The sequence below is a fragment of the Sarcophilus harrisii genome, chromosome 6 (genome assembly GCF_902635505.1).
Source record: "Sarcophilus harrisii chromosome 6, mSarHar1.11, whole genome shotgun sequence".
Lineage (NCBI taxonomy): Eukaryota > Metazoa > Chordata > Mammalia > Dasyuromorphia > Dasyuridae > Sarcophilus > Sarcophilus harrisii.
The window spans coordinates 83366885-83384487 of NC_045431.1; the positions used below are offsets into that span (position 1 = coordinate 83366885).

The 17603-nt window shown below is 33.3% G+C and overlaps 1 protein-coding gene across 2 annotated transcripts in view; it reads left to right on the forward strand.

Moving 5' to 3' along the window:
- Nucleotides 1-601: 601 nt before the first annotated feature.
- Nucleotides 602-17603, forward strand: part of GLRB (glycine receptor beta) — a 104901-nt gene continuing 87899 nt past the window's right edge. Inside the window, exons 1-2 of one of the 2 annotated variants that reach the window (XM_003773111.3) lie at nucleotides 602-973; nucleotides 2491-2634. In XM_003773111.3, the coding sequence (XP_003773159.2) occupies nucleotides 2501-2634 (134 nt within the window). In that variant the 5' untranslated portion in view covers nucleotides 602-973; nucleotides 2491-2500. Of the gene's footprint in view, nucleotides 974-1038; nucleotides 1129-2490; nucleotides 2635-17603 lie in introns of those variants that run through there. The other variant, XM_031944197.1, reaches the window with a different exon arrangement.

Here is a 17603-nt window from a genome sequence, read left to right on the forward strand (position 1 = left end):
GGATCTTGAAATGCATTCTCAACCACAAAAGAAAGAGAAAATAAAGTACACAGTGTCTTCTTAAATAATGGTAAGGAAAAAAAAAAAAAGTTGAGTTCATTTCATGTCTGAGGGTACTTGACAAGCAGTCTGCCCCAAACAGCAAATAGGGAGGGAAAAACAAAACAAAACAAGAATGGACAGCTTTGAGAGCAAGGGCCACATCCAAGCCTCATGGGTAATAATAATACAATGTGCTATGAACTAACTTCTCATCACGAAATGAAACACACAACAATTTAATAAGGATGACCTTTGCTGATATAAGCCTTGTCAAAATCTTTGGAACATTTAGGGACTAATATTGAGGGATTAATTTAGAGCAAATTCCCTGATCTAGGTATCCTATTTTTTTTTTTAAAGGAGAACATTCTATTTCTGTTTGCTTTAGGTACTGAACGATAGCAAACCGAGACCACCCAATTCCACCGTCCCAAACAAGTGCCTCTCCTGCTGAGTCTTTTCTTTTTTTTTAAACGCCCCGGCAAATTGCTTAGCTATCCTTGGTGCTGCTTTAGCGCCAAAGCTCCAAAGCCTCTCCGAGCCCGCGCTCAAGCTATTTAGGATAGGGAAGCCCTGGGTCTGAGCCTCCTCATCCCCTCCCCCGCCCCATGCCTGCATCCTAGCTTTGCTCCCCGGACTGCAGTTTCGGGATGCCCGCAGCGGGGTCCTGACCGCTCCGGAGGACGCCCGGGCTGCTGGGCGCTCTCTCTACGGCGCAGGCTCCGCTGCTTGGAGCAGGCGCGTCAGCCGCAGCTGGGCTCGGGCCATCAGGGGGAGAACTGTCCCCTTGGCTAGGCTCGCAGCCCAGCGCGGTTCCCCCGGCTGCAGCCGCCTCCGCCTCCGCCAGTGCACTGGCCCCAGCGCTTGCTTCCCGCTTCCCGCTTCCCGCTTCCCGCTCGGTGGGCTGGCTTGGGCTAGGGGCGCCTTCTGGGTGAGTACCAAGGGTTCTGTTGGAAGCCGAGGGTTGGGGGGTGGGCGGGGAAGGAGGAAGGGAGCTTGTCTGGGCCGAGGACGCATGCGAGCTGGCTTGGGGGTTTTAGGAACCGGGCTAAATAAACCCAGAAAAGGCTGAGACAAGGAAAGGGGGTAAGCTCCTTTAAGGGGAAGTGGGGACTGCGGCGTAGGGGGTATGAGGAAGAAAGAGGCAGTAGGGCATCGGAGCCTACAGAGAGGACACTCTGCATCTCCATCACCTTCAGTGCATTCCAGCGATGCTGATGGAGAGGGGCTGGGTTCATATGGGTATGGAAAAGGGAGAGGAGCTGAGGGAATTGGAGCTCAGGGGGTCCCAGGAACAATTTTTCTGCCAAGAAACCCCAGCAGACATTATTGATGGTTGGGGGGTTGGTAGCTGAAGGAAGAAAGACAGCTGCCATTCCAACCTGCTGCTCTTAGGGAGGCCCTCCTCTACATCCCCAGGGAATCAAGGTGAAGGAAGGAACTGCTGTCATGGGTAAGGGTATCTTAGAATGAACTAGTATTCCTTCTAGAGTGGGGGAAGGGAGTCACCGATGCTGTGGTTGGTAACTGAGACCTTCCTGCAGTTGTCATGATAATCCATGCCTTACTGTAAAAAGGAGCAAAGAAAGGGGCCTACTGGATTTCCCCTTGGAGAGTAAGCTAGGAAACAGCCCGATGCTAAAGAAGAACAATTAAAATATTGTTTTTGAGAGGCCATGAAAATCTCTAAGGCATAGAGGAAAAAAATGCAATGGCATTAAAGAAATTGGAATGCCTTTTCATCCTTAGGTAGACAGTGAGGAAGCTGTTTATGGGACTGAAAGTAAAAGATGCAGAGGCAGGAAGCTATCTTGATCTTTATGGGGTAAAATGTGACTGATCTGCAGCATGAGAAATGTTAACTGTGATCAAGCATATGACCCAGAATGATTGTTGCTTCACTGTCTCCTTTAATATTACCTGTGACTATGAACAATCTTCTTATGATTTATTTTAGTACTCTATGGTAAAGCCTTCTCCAGCTAAAATCTGCCTTGGGAAAAGGAAACAAACTTTTCTGTGTTTAACAATTTAAGAGTCCAGTGCTTATCATAGTGCTTGACACATAGTAGGTGCTTAATAAATTTTTACTTATTGATTGATATTGAAACTATCCCATTTTTTATTGATATTTGTTACAATTTTAATTGAGATTAATAAAACTACATAATTTTGTTTGTTTTTTGCTTTTTTATTATGAGTTCTTTTGAATTCTCTCCCCCCAAAATTAAATTTTTTCTCAATATGACACACTCATAAGAACTTAATTAGGTTGAAGATGAACATGTGGTGATTAAACTCAGATATTAACTGAAGAGGTTTGTGCTCAAAAGATTTGAGAAGATAATATGCAGGCATTTTGGTACAAATAAGATATACTGGAATGGAAATTCAGTTATTTGCCAGTAATTTCATTGATGTAAACATTTTATTGTTTCTCTTTTATAGATCATTCTGGATGTTATTCAAGATGAAGTTCTTTTGGGGGATTCTCTTTCTTGTCTTATTCTCCTTCTGGGTTGAAGAAGCCTATTCTAAAGAGAAGTCTTCCAAGAAAGGGAAGGGGAAAAAGAAGCAATATCTGTGCCCATCGTATGTTCTTTACATTTTTATATGCAGAAACAAGTTATGATTTTTTTTAATCTCTAAAGGGACCATATTATAAATATGAAAGCTAATGCTTCCCATTAGAAAATTAAGCATGTTTCTCTTAAATCTAGAACAAGGTAACACAAAGAGATAGTTAAGTGGAAAGATTAGCTTCCATTGTTTTGAAAAAAATCCATAAATTAAATGCCCTAAGTTTATAATTTTTTTTTATTTCCTGTAAGACAGTAAAAAAAGCATTATAGTTTCCTTGACTATTATTGAAAACTTGTCATGGGTTACTAATGCACCATATTTCTTTAGAATATGCTAGAAAAAATCTGCTAAAGATGGTCTGGATATCTGTAGTGTATGTGTATGACATGACTATCTATGCATACATATACATATGTGTACATATGCACACATTTAAACACATACATGTGCGTATCTAGAGCAATGTATCTAAGCAATGTAATATCCTTGGCTACCTTATTCACCATTTTAGTGAATGTGATTTAAAAAAAAAAAGAAGAAGAAAAAGTGCATGGTGAAAAATCAATCAGTCAGGTGGTTTCCATGATGGTGTTTTCAAAATCAGTGACATAAGTAAATGTAAAGTGCCAAATGACTGAGACACTGGTTTGTGTTTCAGTGTTAACTGTTTTTTTCCTTTATTTAGCACTATTTCCGTAACTATTGAACAGCAATGGATATAGGGCTCCTGAAAGAGGTTTGTTTAAAAAAATAACTTTCATTTAAGAGAAATAAAGATAGTAGCATAAACATAGATACCCTTTAGGTATCTCAGTAATCTGTGTAGCAAAACTATAATGAAAATTCATTTTTATTAAAGATCAAGTTATTACCAATTATTAATTTAAAATATTCCATACTTCTGTCATAAGCAATATATTGCTTCTGTGTCATCATTTCTTGAAAATGTAGATCTTTGTTATTTTGGAGGTCTGTAAGAGATGCTATCTTTTAAAGAGTCCTATATGATAAAGATTATCTTTTGAAGACAAAAATTATTAGGACTAGTTCTAGAATATGCACATATGCATACATGTGTCTATACACACATGTTATGCATATATGGTAAATGTATATATTGTTTATACATGTGTCTGTATGTATATGTATATATATAGTAAATGTATAAATATTATAATGTTTTCATTTATTTTATATTATGAGGAAAAATTTTAATACTAGGGACACTTCCCAATTTTTTAAATATACACATTTACATAAAGACAAATATGTTTATATGCATATATCCACACAAATGCACTTCATATGTCATTGTCAAACTTCTGAAGTCGAGTATTTATTTGTTAGTTGTTAAGTTCATACTTTTTTCAGTGATATGCTATTTGTATTTCTAAAATATTATATAAATATTTGGGATGAAAAGTCAAAAACAAACAAAAAATATTCTTTACCTTTAAGATGAACTTATTCTAAAAGAGTAGAAAATATGTACACAGGTGGGAAAATACAAGGTAGTTTAAGGAGGGATAGAGCATTAATGAAGAGGAGATTCCAAATGTCACCTAGGTTGAGCCTTAATGAAAATGGGAATGAGTGAAAAAGTTGAAATTTCACAGCATTTCTTCTATTCTCTTTAGAACAGAAGATGGAGCACTAATAATTTATATACTCTTCATGTCCATTGTTTGATACCTTATGTGTACAGGACACAAGAAAGTTTCATCTTTTTTGAGCATTTTGGGAAACTTATTTACTTTGAGCATTTTAATATTATCATTAAGTTGTATCATTAAGGAAGAAATTTTATTATATATTGTGAATGTGTGTGTTCACATTGTTTTATTTCTCCAAAGCAAGTATCATTTGGAAAGATTTATTTGAATTATTTAAGCAAATATTTAAAGTGTATGGAATTATGATTTTAGAATGCCTTATACATATGTTGATGATTTTTTTCACTTAATAGCAGCTTATTTGCAAATAATAAGCTTTAAGTATATTGTCCTAGTGAGAACTTTTCTCACAAATCTCTGATAACCCTGGAAGGGCTTACAATCACTATATGTGTGTTTTGGAGGATATTTGGTTTTGGTATGTTTATATTTGTTATCCAAATAAATAGTTATATAATTGTTTAGGAATTGTGCCACATTCCAACATTATGTCTCATTTCAGAACACAACTATCAGATCACTTTATAGTATATCAAAGGTGATGAGATATGTAAAGGAAATATAGCTTCTCTTAGGCATGACTTTACAATTAAATTGAATAAATATCAAATGAAATAGCTCTGTTTTAATAAATATGGAACCTCTCACCTTGAAAATTTAACAAATTACTTGAAAAACTTTGTCTTATATTGTTTTAATTATGTTTATGACAATCAATATTTAAGGTTATGACATCATTATGCTTTGAAATCTTTTGGTGGGAGTCTTTAATTCTTAAGTAATTCTTAAGTAGAGTTGCATTCAAAATAACAAAAGGTGTCACAGATATCATTTGCAGAATAAAAGTTCACTTACATAATTATTCATTTTAAAAAGTTAATAGTTGTATACAGGCATAACTGTAGCATGATAAATCTTTGTGAATCTATTCTATAATTTGTATATGAAGAATGATGTTTCTTAAGCTGGAGTTTCTGATTTTTATTGAATACAACCTGAATTTAAGGGATCTCTTGCCTTTTTTAAAGTTCCAAATACAGAAAATATTTTTAGTTGCTATAGATAAGGGAAAAAAAAAGATTCCTCCATCTAACAGGGCATATTATTATTCTATGTGTTCTGGATGGGGAAAATACATCTTTATTCTTACTAATCTCTAAATGAAATCTATTTCCTTTCATTATGAATGCAGATAAAAGGAATTATTCTAAGTCCATGGACTTTGCCACATTGTTACAGGGATTCATCACACATACATACACACAAAGATCAAGCAACCTATTAATGGGGGGAGGCAGAATGTGCCTAATTTGTTTTCCTTTAGGGAATAATATAATCAATTAACTTGTCTCAGTTTTGATAGGGTTAAATTTTGAATTATTTTAGGAGGGAGGGAAATGTCTGAAACTGTGCTTTTATAGTTAAAGGGAATTCATAGTGAAGAAACCTCTCCTTACTAATGCAGATCAGTTACTATTCTTCAACTTAACTTCTCCAACAAGCAGGGGGTGGGGGTGAGGGGAGAGGAGGCAATAGGGCATGAAGAAATTAAGTGACTTAGCCAGGTTCATACAGCAGTTGTGTATCAAGGGCAGAATTTGAAGCTAGTTTTCCTTATTATAGAACTGGCTTGGTGCCTATTATCATGTGAAATAGTATAACAAACAGATGACTGAATATTACATTAAATTAAAAACCCTACAATAGTATTCTCTAAATTTGAAAATGAGATTATTTTGGACTTGGCATGAATTACAGAGACCAGAGGTTTGTTGTATTAGTTAAAAAAAAAAAAAAAAAAAAAACAGAGCCCATGGCATTTTAAAATGTTATTTTGTTTAACTTTTTTTTGCAATGGCAATAAACTGGAACAACAACAAAGATTAAAAATCATCCATAAAATTTCATGGTTTAGTTAAATTCAAGCCTGTAATATTAGTGTTAATTTTGATGTATATCATGCATACTTATCAAATTCTTGCTTTTTATAGACATGTTATAATTGTATTGAGGTGAGAGAAGAAAACTTTTTCATCATTTTTAGTTTTGATCTTCTATTCCATTTAGCTCACAACAATCTTGAACATTTGGCAGGCAGGTACTATACTCCCCATTTTATAGATGAGAATCCTGAATCTCAGAGATGTTAAGTGATTTGCCTCAAAGTCACATGACAAGTAAATGTTAGAACTGAACCTTGAACCAGATGCTTGAAGATAATTGAACTCTTGCTTCAATGCCCTTTCTACCACATTATCATTTGAATGTGAGCTCATTCTCTGAAAAAAAGACTTCTTTCACTTCAGCCAAGACCCCCTTAGCACCATACTGTTCATCTTTTTCAAGGATAAAAAATATTGGTTTAGTTATGATCTGTGGGGATTTTTTGATTATAAAATTATTTGCTTTTTTGAAGCACACACATAAAAAGTACAAATTTGAAGGATGGGGAATGTTCAGGCATTGACTTTTGGATTTCAGACAAACTTAATATAGCTATGGAAGAACTCAATGTTAAAAATCTAGGCCATCCATCTAATATTATTGCTTTTTTCTCCAATAGTTATCTTTTTGTAAATTTTACTTAAAAAGGACCAAATGTAGCTAGATTCATAAGCCTTATGTAAAATATGCTATAAGCCCAGTGACTCTTTTCCAGAATGCTGCCTGCTGTGTTCAGATGTAATCACAATGAACCAGTTTTGGAACTATAAAATATATCATTGCTTCAGTGAAAGTCACCATAGTGCTTCAAATTTTATTCCAGACATCTGACTGTGGAATATTACTTCCCACTTGTCAAACCCACTTTTATCCAGCTCAGCTCTAGTTTTAGTATTGTATTTGTATTTTCTGGGTGGGGAGGGAGAAGATAAAACTTTCAAATACTTTTTAAGGTCTTCTAAAATTACAACTGATGAAGAGTTTTCCAAATTAATATTCAAATAAAAACTTTCAGCAATATTTTTCTTCTTCTACTCCCCCATTATCCCAACCACTGCCTACTATCTTAAATTCAAAATGTCATTTAAGGCCCTCTTCTGCTGCATTCCTATGTCTTTTTATTTAAAAAAAATCATATTACTCTTTGTATAGCTCAATGGGTCAACTGAACTGGACTAGTCACTACTTCCCAGATACCTGTCAAGCTTTATAATATCCCCATATTTGGAATTGTTTCTTCTATCAATTTCTACTTATTAAAACTATATACATAGTTTTTTAAATTGTTTACTTATATGCACTGTTTCTTTTTCCTATTTGAGTATGGGTATCATGTCCTATTTACTGTTTAAAGCTTCATCTGTAGTTAATCATATTGTCAATTATATGCATGAAATAAATATTGATTAAATTAAAAAACAGTAATTGAATAATACCATATATAATTAATTCTAATGTTCTATATCATTCGCAAAAATGTTGAGGGAAAATAAAATTCAAAAGATCATAATTTAAATATATATTTATATACTGTTAACTCCTTTAATTTAACCATAAAAAAGTAAATTATCTTTTATTTTTCTAGCTACCTCTGATCAATGCTGTGAGTAATAAGCTAAGCAACATTTTCCTATAGTCAAATAATCCAAATATTATTGTTTTTAATGTAATATCTTGTATATTGCTTACTTAAAAATCCTGCTGAATTTAGAAAATCTATATCCCTTCAATTATGCTATAGTCACATGTTTCTTATCTAGTTGTATTAGAGATGAAAAGTTCCCACAAAATAGACATTATTTCATTCTGATAAAAAAGAAGTACCATAACATAGATAAAAGAGATCTGAACTTGGGTTCAAGTCACAGTTCAGATACATCTGAACTTTAGTGGTTGGATACAAGTCATTTATTCACGATTTTAACATTTTTATTTAATATTTAATATTTGTAAATATTTTTGCTCTATTTTATGGGTTGGTTATAAAGAAGGGCACTATAAACTCTAAAGTATAACATAAAGAGTAGTTTTTGTTATTTTTATGGAAAATTATTTGAGGGTGAGATGTAGAAGACCTTAAAGACCACTTCATTTTGTAGATGGAGAAATTAAATTTTCTAGAGGTAAAATTACTTTCCCAGGGTCACACAGAGATGTTATTCGTACTAAGACCCATTGATTCCAACTCCTGTGCTCTGTCCTTTGTGCTAAGTTATAAAAACTCATGCTAACTTAATGAAACAAAATTTTCTATCATTAGGTTACAATCTAGAACTGTTCCAAAACTGTGGGTCATGATCCCATTTGGGGTTTGTAACTGAATGTGGGGGTTGAGAAAAATTTAGCAAAAGCATAAGGTCTGTGAATGCTGTGACAAAAAAAATAATTCAAAGTCAAATGCATGATGAATCTGAGGTGTTTGTAACAGACCTTGTTCATGTTGCATTGTGAGGCTTCATTGCAGTTTTGGGTCTGAACATACAGCATACATACTTTGCCCGCCTTTACACAAAAATTAGCAGAAACATCTTGGATTAGATTGAAGAAGAGGTCATTTAAAATTTCTCTGGTGAAAATGGGTCATGGGTGGAAAAGAAGTTTAAGAAGTCCAGCTCTAGAAGGGATGAAACCATTGTTGCTTTATATAGAAGAAGCTAGGGAGCAGTATTAATGCATACAGCACTGGACCTGGAATCAGGTTCAAATGCCATGAGGTACTTAAAGCTTTGTGACTGAGCAAGTCACTTAACACTTGTTTACCTGTTTTCTCATTTGTAAAATGAGGATCATAGCATCTATCTCATAGGGTTCTTATGAGGATCAAATAAGATAAGATTTTAAAAAAAAATTAGCTCAATACCTTGCAAAAAGTTGAGAGGAAATATTAAGCATTATGTAAATAGTATGCACATTCCAGGCAATAGATAAATGTTTATTACCTTCCCTTCCCTTTGCCTGCCTTCCCCCCACTTCTGGATGGATTGTTAGCTAATGACCTGAACCTTAGTCCAACTAATGTTTAAATTGCTCCATATTAGATGTTGAAACATTAGCTTGGAAATATTCCTTCTCCCATTTTTGTCTATGTTATATGTATGACAGAATATAACGTGTCCTTAAATGGATCTAGAGAAGTCTTGCTTTTGTACTAAAATACTTTAATTTTGGCATGTTTTAACCTTGACTTTGATGGCTATTTTGTATTTAAAATGTTTATGGGGGGGAAGGGAGAGAATAAAGAGAGATAGAAAGAGAGTCTTACTTTTTTTTTAAACCATTATTGGTTACAAATTTATTTTTAAACCATTATTTGCCATTTGTGTTTACTATTGCTTTTACCATAGGCTTCATTTTTATTTGACTTTGCCATTTAGTATGTGTAAGGAAAAGAACACATAGTGTTATTTTTTTTGTTTTTAAATTTGTACCAATTTTTCTACTTAGTACAGGTAATGCTATTTTCTTTTCTTTTTTTGTGTGTGTATTGAAGACTAGTATTAAAAAATGTTTTATCTTCTGTTCTCAATAGATTATAACATACCCCTATTTAATATGTAAATTAACATAATATTTTGACTACAAGTGACTCTTAATTTTTATCATAAAGAAACACAGGTATACTAAGGATACCTGAAAAGCACATGTAATTCCTAAAATGTATTATGACTATTGTCCTTCTTTGTCATATTTCATTTTTATTTATTTATTTATTTACTTAATAGCCTTTTATTTACAGGTTATACGTATGGGTAACTTTACAGCATTGACAATTGCCAAACCTCTTGTTCCAATTTTTCCCCTCTTACCCCCCACCCCCTCCCCCAGATGGCAGGATGACCAGTAGATGTTAAATATATTAAAATATAAATTAGATACACAATAAGTATACATGACCAAACCGTTATTTTGCTGTACAAAAAGAATCAGACTCTGAAATAGTGTACAATTAGCTTGTGAAGGAAATCAAAAATGCAGGTGGGCAAAAATATAGGGATTGGGAATTCAATGTAATGGTTTTTAGTCATCTCCCAGAGTTCTTTTGCTGGGCGTAGCTGGTTCAGTTCATTACTGCTCCATTGGAAATGATTGGTTGATCTCATTGCTGAGGATGGCCAGGTCCATCAGAACTGGTCATCATCTAGTATTATTGTTGAAGTATATAATGATCTCTTGGCCCTGCTCGTTTCACTCAGCATCAGTTCGTGTAAGTCTCTCCAGGCCTTTCTGAAATCATCCTGTTGGTAATTTCTAATAGAACAATAATGTTCCATAATATTCATATACCACAATTTATTCAGCCATTCTCCAACTGATGGGAATCCATTCAGTTTTCAGTTTCTAGCCACTACAAAAAGGGCTGCCACAAACATTCGTGCACATACAGGTCCCTTTCCATTCTTTATGATCTCTTTGGGATATAAGCCTAGTAGTAACATTGCTGGATCAAAGGGTATGCACAGTTTGGTAACTTTTTGAGCATAGTTCCAAATTGCTCTCCAGAATGGTTGGATGTATTCACAGTTCCACCAACTATGTATTAGTGTCCCTGTTTTCCCACATCCCCTCCAACATTCCGCATTATCTTTCCCTGTCATTCTAGCCAATCTGACAGGTGTGTAGTGGTAACTCAAAGTTGCCTTAATTTGCATTTCTCTAATTAATAATGCTTTGTCATATTTCAAAGAGATTTGCTAAAAAATAGTAGTATGGATTGATTTTAATTTAACTTCTTCTAATCATCTGCTTAAATTACTTAAGTTAGGTTTGAACTAATTAAAACATTAATAGCTTATACCGTGAGGATGATAATTCATAAATAACTATCATTTTGTTAGTATGGTTATTTTTTCATTGACATCTCGTTTCAACTTTACTCAACAAACATTCTTGGGAGTCTCTGTGCTTGGTAAATTCATCTCCCTACAGGAGGGGACATTTTTATGTCATAGACCCCTTTGACAATCTGGTAAATCCTCTATACCCTTTTGAGAATAATATTTATAAAAATATAAAATAAAAAGGAATATCAATTATTTTGAAATAGAAACACTAAATTACAGAACCTTGCTGTATAAACAGTCTGGTCAACTTAGTTGGGCTGATCCAAAACTATATAAGTCTGAGCCAGTTTGTGATAGATGACATGTATCATGTGCCCTTGGATTCATATTGAAAGCTTTTCATACGTGGGCAGAATTATCAAAATTTCTATTTTATTTGTTTGCATTTTAGGAAACCAGGATCATCTCTATAATACTATGATGCAAAAGGTGATTGTAATTTTTAAAAAAATTGTTTTTTCAGCCTTATAATTTCTCTTTCATATTTACCTTTATATGCTTCTGTTGTCTTGTATTTGAAAATCATATTTTCTATCATTTTATTGTCCTATGGTTTGTTAATCCTGAATGCTTGAAAGTCTTCTTTTTCATTAAATATCCATTTTTTCTTGTGAAGGATTATATTTGTAGGTAATGTTCTTGGTTCTAAACCTAGTTCTTTTGCTTTCCAAGTACTCTGTTACTTTAATGTTATAGCTGTTAAATTTTTGTGGATCCACAATATTTGAACACTTTCCTTCTGGCTGTTTAAGTATTTTCTCTCTGCTCTGGGGATTTGGTTATATTCCTGGAAGTTATTTATTTTCATATGATGACTGATTGATTCTTTAAATGTTTATTTTAACCTCGAGTTTGATAATATTAGGGAAGTTTTCCTTAATATTTTTTTTGAAATACATTGTATAGGCTCTTCCTTTGATCTTAGCTTTCATAAATTTTAAATTAATTCTCCTCATATACTCCATCTATTTTCCAGGGTCTCATTTTTCAGATGAAATAGTTCCTATTTTGTTCTATGTTCTCTTTTAACTTTGTTTCATTTTTCTTGATATCTCATAGAGTAATTTGCCTCCATTTGCCCAATTCTAAGTTTAAAACAATTTGTAGTGAATTTTTGTACTTATTTTTCCATTTAGATAATTATTTCTTTTCAGATGTTTTTTGTTTATTTTTTTCTATTTTACCAAATTGTTGTCTTTTCATCATTTTCTTCCTTTGCTCCTCTTTATCTGTTTTTTTTTTCTTTTACCACTCTCATTTAATTTTTTTTCCCCTGAGGCAATTGGGGTTAAGTGATTTACCCAGGATCACCCAGCTAGGAAATTTTAAGCATCTGAGGCCAAATTTGAACTCAGGTCCTCCTGACTTCAGGGCTTGTGTTCTGTCCACACTTATTTGATTTTGAAAACAGTTTTAGCTCTTCCAGGAATTCTTACTGGGCTTCTGTCCAATTCACATCTTTTATTTGCGATTTTGCAAGAAGCTGCTTTGACATTATTGTTTTCTGAGCTTGTGTCTTGATCTTCCCTATAACTTTTATAGATTCTATAATTAGGTTCTTTTTATTGTTTTTTGCTCATTTTCTAGCCTATTTCTTGACTTTGAACTTTATGTTAAAGTTGGGCTCTGTTTTGGGGGTTGAGGGACAATATCACAAGTTTCAAGATTTTTTTTTTAATATTGCTCTTCTGAAAACTACTTTCTGGGGTTTGGGAAGTTTTTGATATATCAATGTTGTGTGATGTAAAGAAATATATGGTCACTGCTTTTCTGATCTTCACTCTGGTCCTTATCTAGGAAGGGCCCTTGCTCCCTTTGCACTGACCAAAAATTCTCCTTTCTGCCTTTGAATTCTGACCAGGAAATGGGTATAAAGAATGAAGTTGCTAAGCAGCATCTGGTCTGTTGCTGAGCATCGACTTATTAGTCCCTGATCTTTTTTTTTTCTGACTCTTTACCTGATTCCTTTACTGTCTCTAGCTGGAGATGTCCTAAAACTTCTGCTGATTCTGTGGCATCCATCAAGTCCCACACTGGCATTTCCTCCATGTGGGTTCTCAGCCAGTTCTCACCCTTGTGTCTCAGGCTTCTCCTTCAGACTTCCTAAGATGTCTTGGGCTAAAAGAGTGTTTTACCATGATTTTTTGTTGGCTCTGCTGCTCCAGAATTTAATTTGAAGCATTATTTCTAAGTTGTTTAGAGGGAAATCTTTTTAGAACTTTCTTGAACTTGAGTTCAAATCCAGCCTCAGACACTTAACACTTACTAGTTGTCTGATTCTGTGTGAGTCACTTAACTCCAATTGCCTGCAAAAGTAAAAACAAAACAAAACAAATGAACAACAACAAAAAAAAAAAACCCAACAACCATACAGATTTTCTACTTAATATCTTGGTGACAATTTTTTATCTTGTGCAAATTTTATTTTCCATGTGGTAGAACAGATATTTCCTGATATTTAACATCTATAGATTCAATTTAACTTTACAAATATTTATTAAGCACTTTTTATGTAAGATGCCCTGCTAAGAGCTCAAAATATCAAGTTGAAAAAGATGTATTTTCTACCCTTAAAGGGTTAATTACATAATAGGTATATGACATATGTTAACTGAAGTTCGGGAGACCCCTTAATAGTCTTTAACACTTATATACAAAGCATAGTGGAAAAAAATTAGAATATGTGTAAAGGGCTCTAAGAAAATTTAAGGAAGTATTTATTGCATGTGTATATCTCAGTGATGTGTGTGAGTGCATATATACATGGTATTAAGTGACTAGGGAAATATTAAAGAAAAAAATATGGATCTGAGCCAAAGCTTGAATGAAGATAACTTTTTAATCAAATTTTATAAATGAAATAAATGTTTCCCCATATATAGCATATATTTTTGAGCTAGAAGGTAGTTTCTATGCCAGAGAATCAAACTTCCTCATTTTACAAGTGCATAAACTGAAGTCTGTAGTGATTCATAAATTTGACCAAGATCTAGCAAATGGCAGGCCTAGGATTTGGACTAATCTATTCAGATTTCAAAATCTCACATATTTTCTGTGGCCCTATATGTCACTAAATTTTTGGAGGCAGTGATTTCTATAATGTAGCAAGGTGAAGAATAGAATTAGTGAAAGACCATGAATTTTATTTAATTACCTAAAATAGGTGTGTCATTTTTATTTCACATAGCACTGTTCTCCTTCAGGATTATTTTTGTAAATGAATTACTTTATAAAATAAATTATTCAAATTCATGCTCATCAAAATCTCTAACTGAATGACATAAATACGGAATTATTTCTCAGGAGTACTATTTAAGACCATAGTAACACATTGATTAAACTCAGTAATTGATATATTAGACAAATTGAAGCAGTTAACCTTTGCTGTTTGTCTTGAAGAAAAGACAGATACATCCGAATCTCATATGCATTCTTGAAAACAGACCGTTCACATGCCTGAGGATTCCATAGCACACTAAGAAAATGTTAATCTCAACAGCAGAGGCCTTGTGGGATTCCTTGTATTGAAATATACCTGTCAGTGAAACAAGTGGCATACCAGGCATGTTAATTCAACTATCTTGCCATACTCTGTAACAGTCTCCTTTGTGTTGTTATTTAAATCCCTTTGCCATTTGCCTTGAACATCTGTTCATAATTTGCTTTTAATTGAAATGGTATAGAAAGTTTGAGTTTTTCAGTCTGCTAATTGATTACCATGTACTTTTTATGAGACCACACAGTTTAACAGGGCTTTCAAAAATTCAAAGTATATTACATTAAAATAGGCTAGTTTCCCTTTGGGTAATATTAACTGTTACGACAAAAACCCATCACCCACATTTTTTTTAAACAAAAGTTTATTTTTAACATGCATTGTAAAAAATGATCTGTTCCAAATTCTCTCCCTCCTTTGATCTTTTCTTCTACTCACGGAGAAGGCAAGCAATAAGGTACCAATTATACAGGTGAAGGCATATTTCCATATTAGCCAAAAAGTTCATCTCTTTAATACCAACAATCTCTTAGTAATGTTATTTAGATTCAGATCATGGAACATCATGTTTCTGGAAGGATCAACATTTAAAGTAATTCAAAAGGTGTAAGTATGCTCTAATATTTTATCAACAATGGCTTGTTTACAAGAAGAAGCATAAAATGCATTATTGAACATATATATATATATATATATATATATATATATATATAATATCCATATCCATATATATTATGTACACTCAGAGAGACATATACACACATATGTGGACTAGTTATATAGGAATGTGAAACCATTGCTGCAGTCCAAATGCTATATTAACACCTGTGTTAAAAAAAAAATCAGAGGATGCCCTTGCCCTTTAGGCAGTTGAATCAATATTCTTTGGATTATTTGAAGTAAAGTTGAACAAAATGGAAAGAAGAGAAACCTTATTCAAATATTAATAGTGGAAATACCTATACTGATGAAATCACAGATCCATCAAAGGGTATGTTAAATTTGACATGTCTCAAATGATGTCCACTTAAATAATGGGATATTTAGTTGATTTGATTTATTCAGTCATTTAAATTTTTATTGTTTCTGAAAACTTACAACATTATTTGGGATGCTTTAACATAGAATACTATTACATAAAATGTATAGTATTCCTAAAAAACATATTGCAATGAAATAAATGTCATGAGCATTTACCAACTTGCTTAAAGATGTTCATGTTGGGTCTGATTTTATTTTCTATTTTGTAAATTAAAACTCACCTTCAACTCTTCTTATAAGCAAATAGCTTATATTTTATTCATAAAATTATAACATAACAGAACTGGAAGAGAACAATGATAATGATTAATTATAATAATAATAATAACAACAACATACTGATTTATGGTGGCTGAGATGGCATTCAGACTCAATTCTTCTATCTAATCCAGTGATTCCCCACATTTTTTTTTCAAACCCTTTTCACCACTACCACTAGTAGCAACAACAAACTGCCCTGCAAATATCCAGTCTAATTTGATACACTATTAATTATATTCCTCAATTACTTACTGCTGAAGGTATCATTAGAAAAAATTTTAGCATCAACTTCTATATAGTACTCACTGTTAATCCAACCCTCATTGTATACGTGGATAAACTGAAGCGTAGATAGGTTAAGTTGATAGCCCAACATCATTTTTATAATAAGTGGCAAGTTTGGGATTGAAACCAATATACCCTGACTCTAAATTCTCAGAGTACTTTTCCTTGGTACCACCCCTTCTCAATATTTCTACTAGGTGTTATTATTCCATCTTAAACTATTTCCTGAAATTTGATGGCACTCCATCAAATGGACTCCCCTCACACACAAAGAAAGAGCAATAAAAGAATTCTCAACTCAGAAGTGAAGCACAGAATGCATATTCCATTTGTCTCAGTTTCTCAGGAAATAATACTTGAAGGCACTTCAGGATCTTCACAAGAGATAAAGGTGAGTTAACTAGAAACATGATTGAAATCATGATGAAAGATTTGTGTTTATATGGAACCCTTACTAATTTATATATAAAACTTAGTATATAACTCATTTGTATATGCTGATAGTTTTTCTTTTCTTTTGTTTCTGTTTAAGTATCTAAGACACTTGAGAATGAAGATGGCATTCCTAGCTCTAATTTATTGTAGTGATTATTGTATCCAGTCTTAAGAACCATGTGATGAAGGTAAGTCTTTCATTATAAGTAAGCATAAGTATCATGAAAAAAAGAAATATATTAATTTGTAATGTCAATCAAACAATACTATATGACCTCTGTTTATCAAACTTAGATCATCTATTGATCATCACTGATAGAAGATAGTTGTATAGTTAATTATACACATACATATATATTTTCAGGTGGTATTCATATGCCTGTTTCATTACACATATATTCTGTATTTGTATGAAGCAGTTATATAGACTCCATCCATCTATACAAATAAAGATCATGTATCCATATATAGGTATATATACATCTGTCTGTATACATATGTATTTAAGTGTATATTGCATATATGTGTGTATGAATGCATGCACATGTGTGTGTATGGAGGTGAAAGAAATACAGCTCTATGATTTTCATAGTGTGGAGAACTTATGGAATGAAATCTCTCTTTACTAATACAAATAGTCAACTTGCCTATAGTTTATAGTCATAAAAAATTCCCCGGAGCACCAAGAGTTTAAAAGGCTCTACCTTATATTCTAGAAATTTATTTGACTTCTGAAAAAATAGCAGTATCTAAATGTAGGTCCAACTTAGGAAGATCAAAAACTATTCTTTTTCCATTATTAATTCCATTCCCTTGAAAGACAGCAGGACTGTCACCATCATGCATCAAGAAGCATGATCCTGCATGCAGGTGTCTTTTATATGTCAAAGCTCACTTTCTGTGTGGCAAACAACATTATTAGTAGGTGAAGAGGACACAAAAGAGTGATCAAGGATTTGTGCTTTTAGGGGAAAAAAAATTCTTTCAGAGGCTCAGCCCACT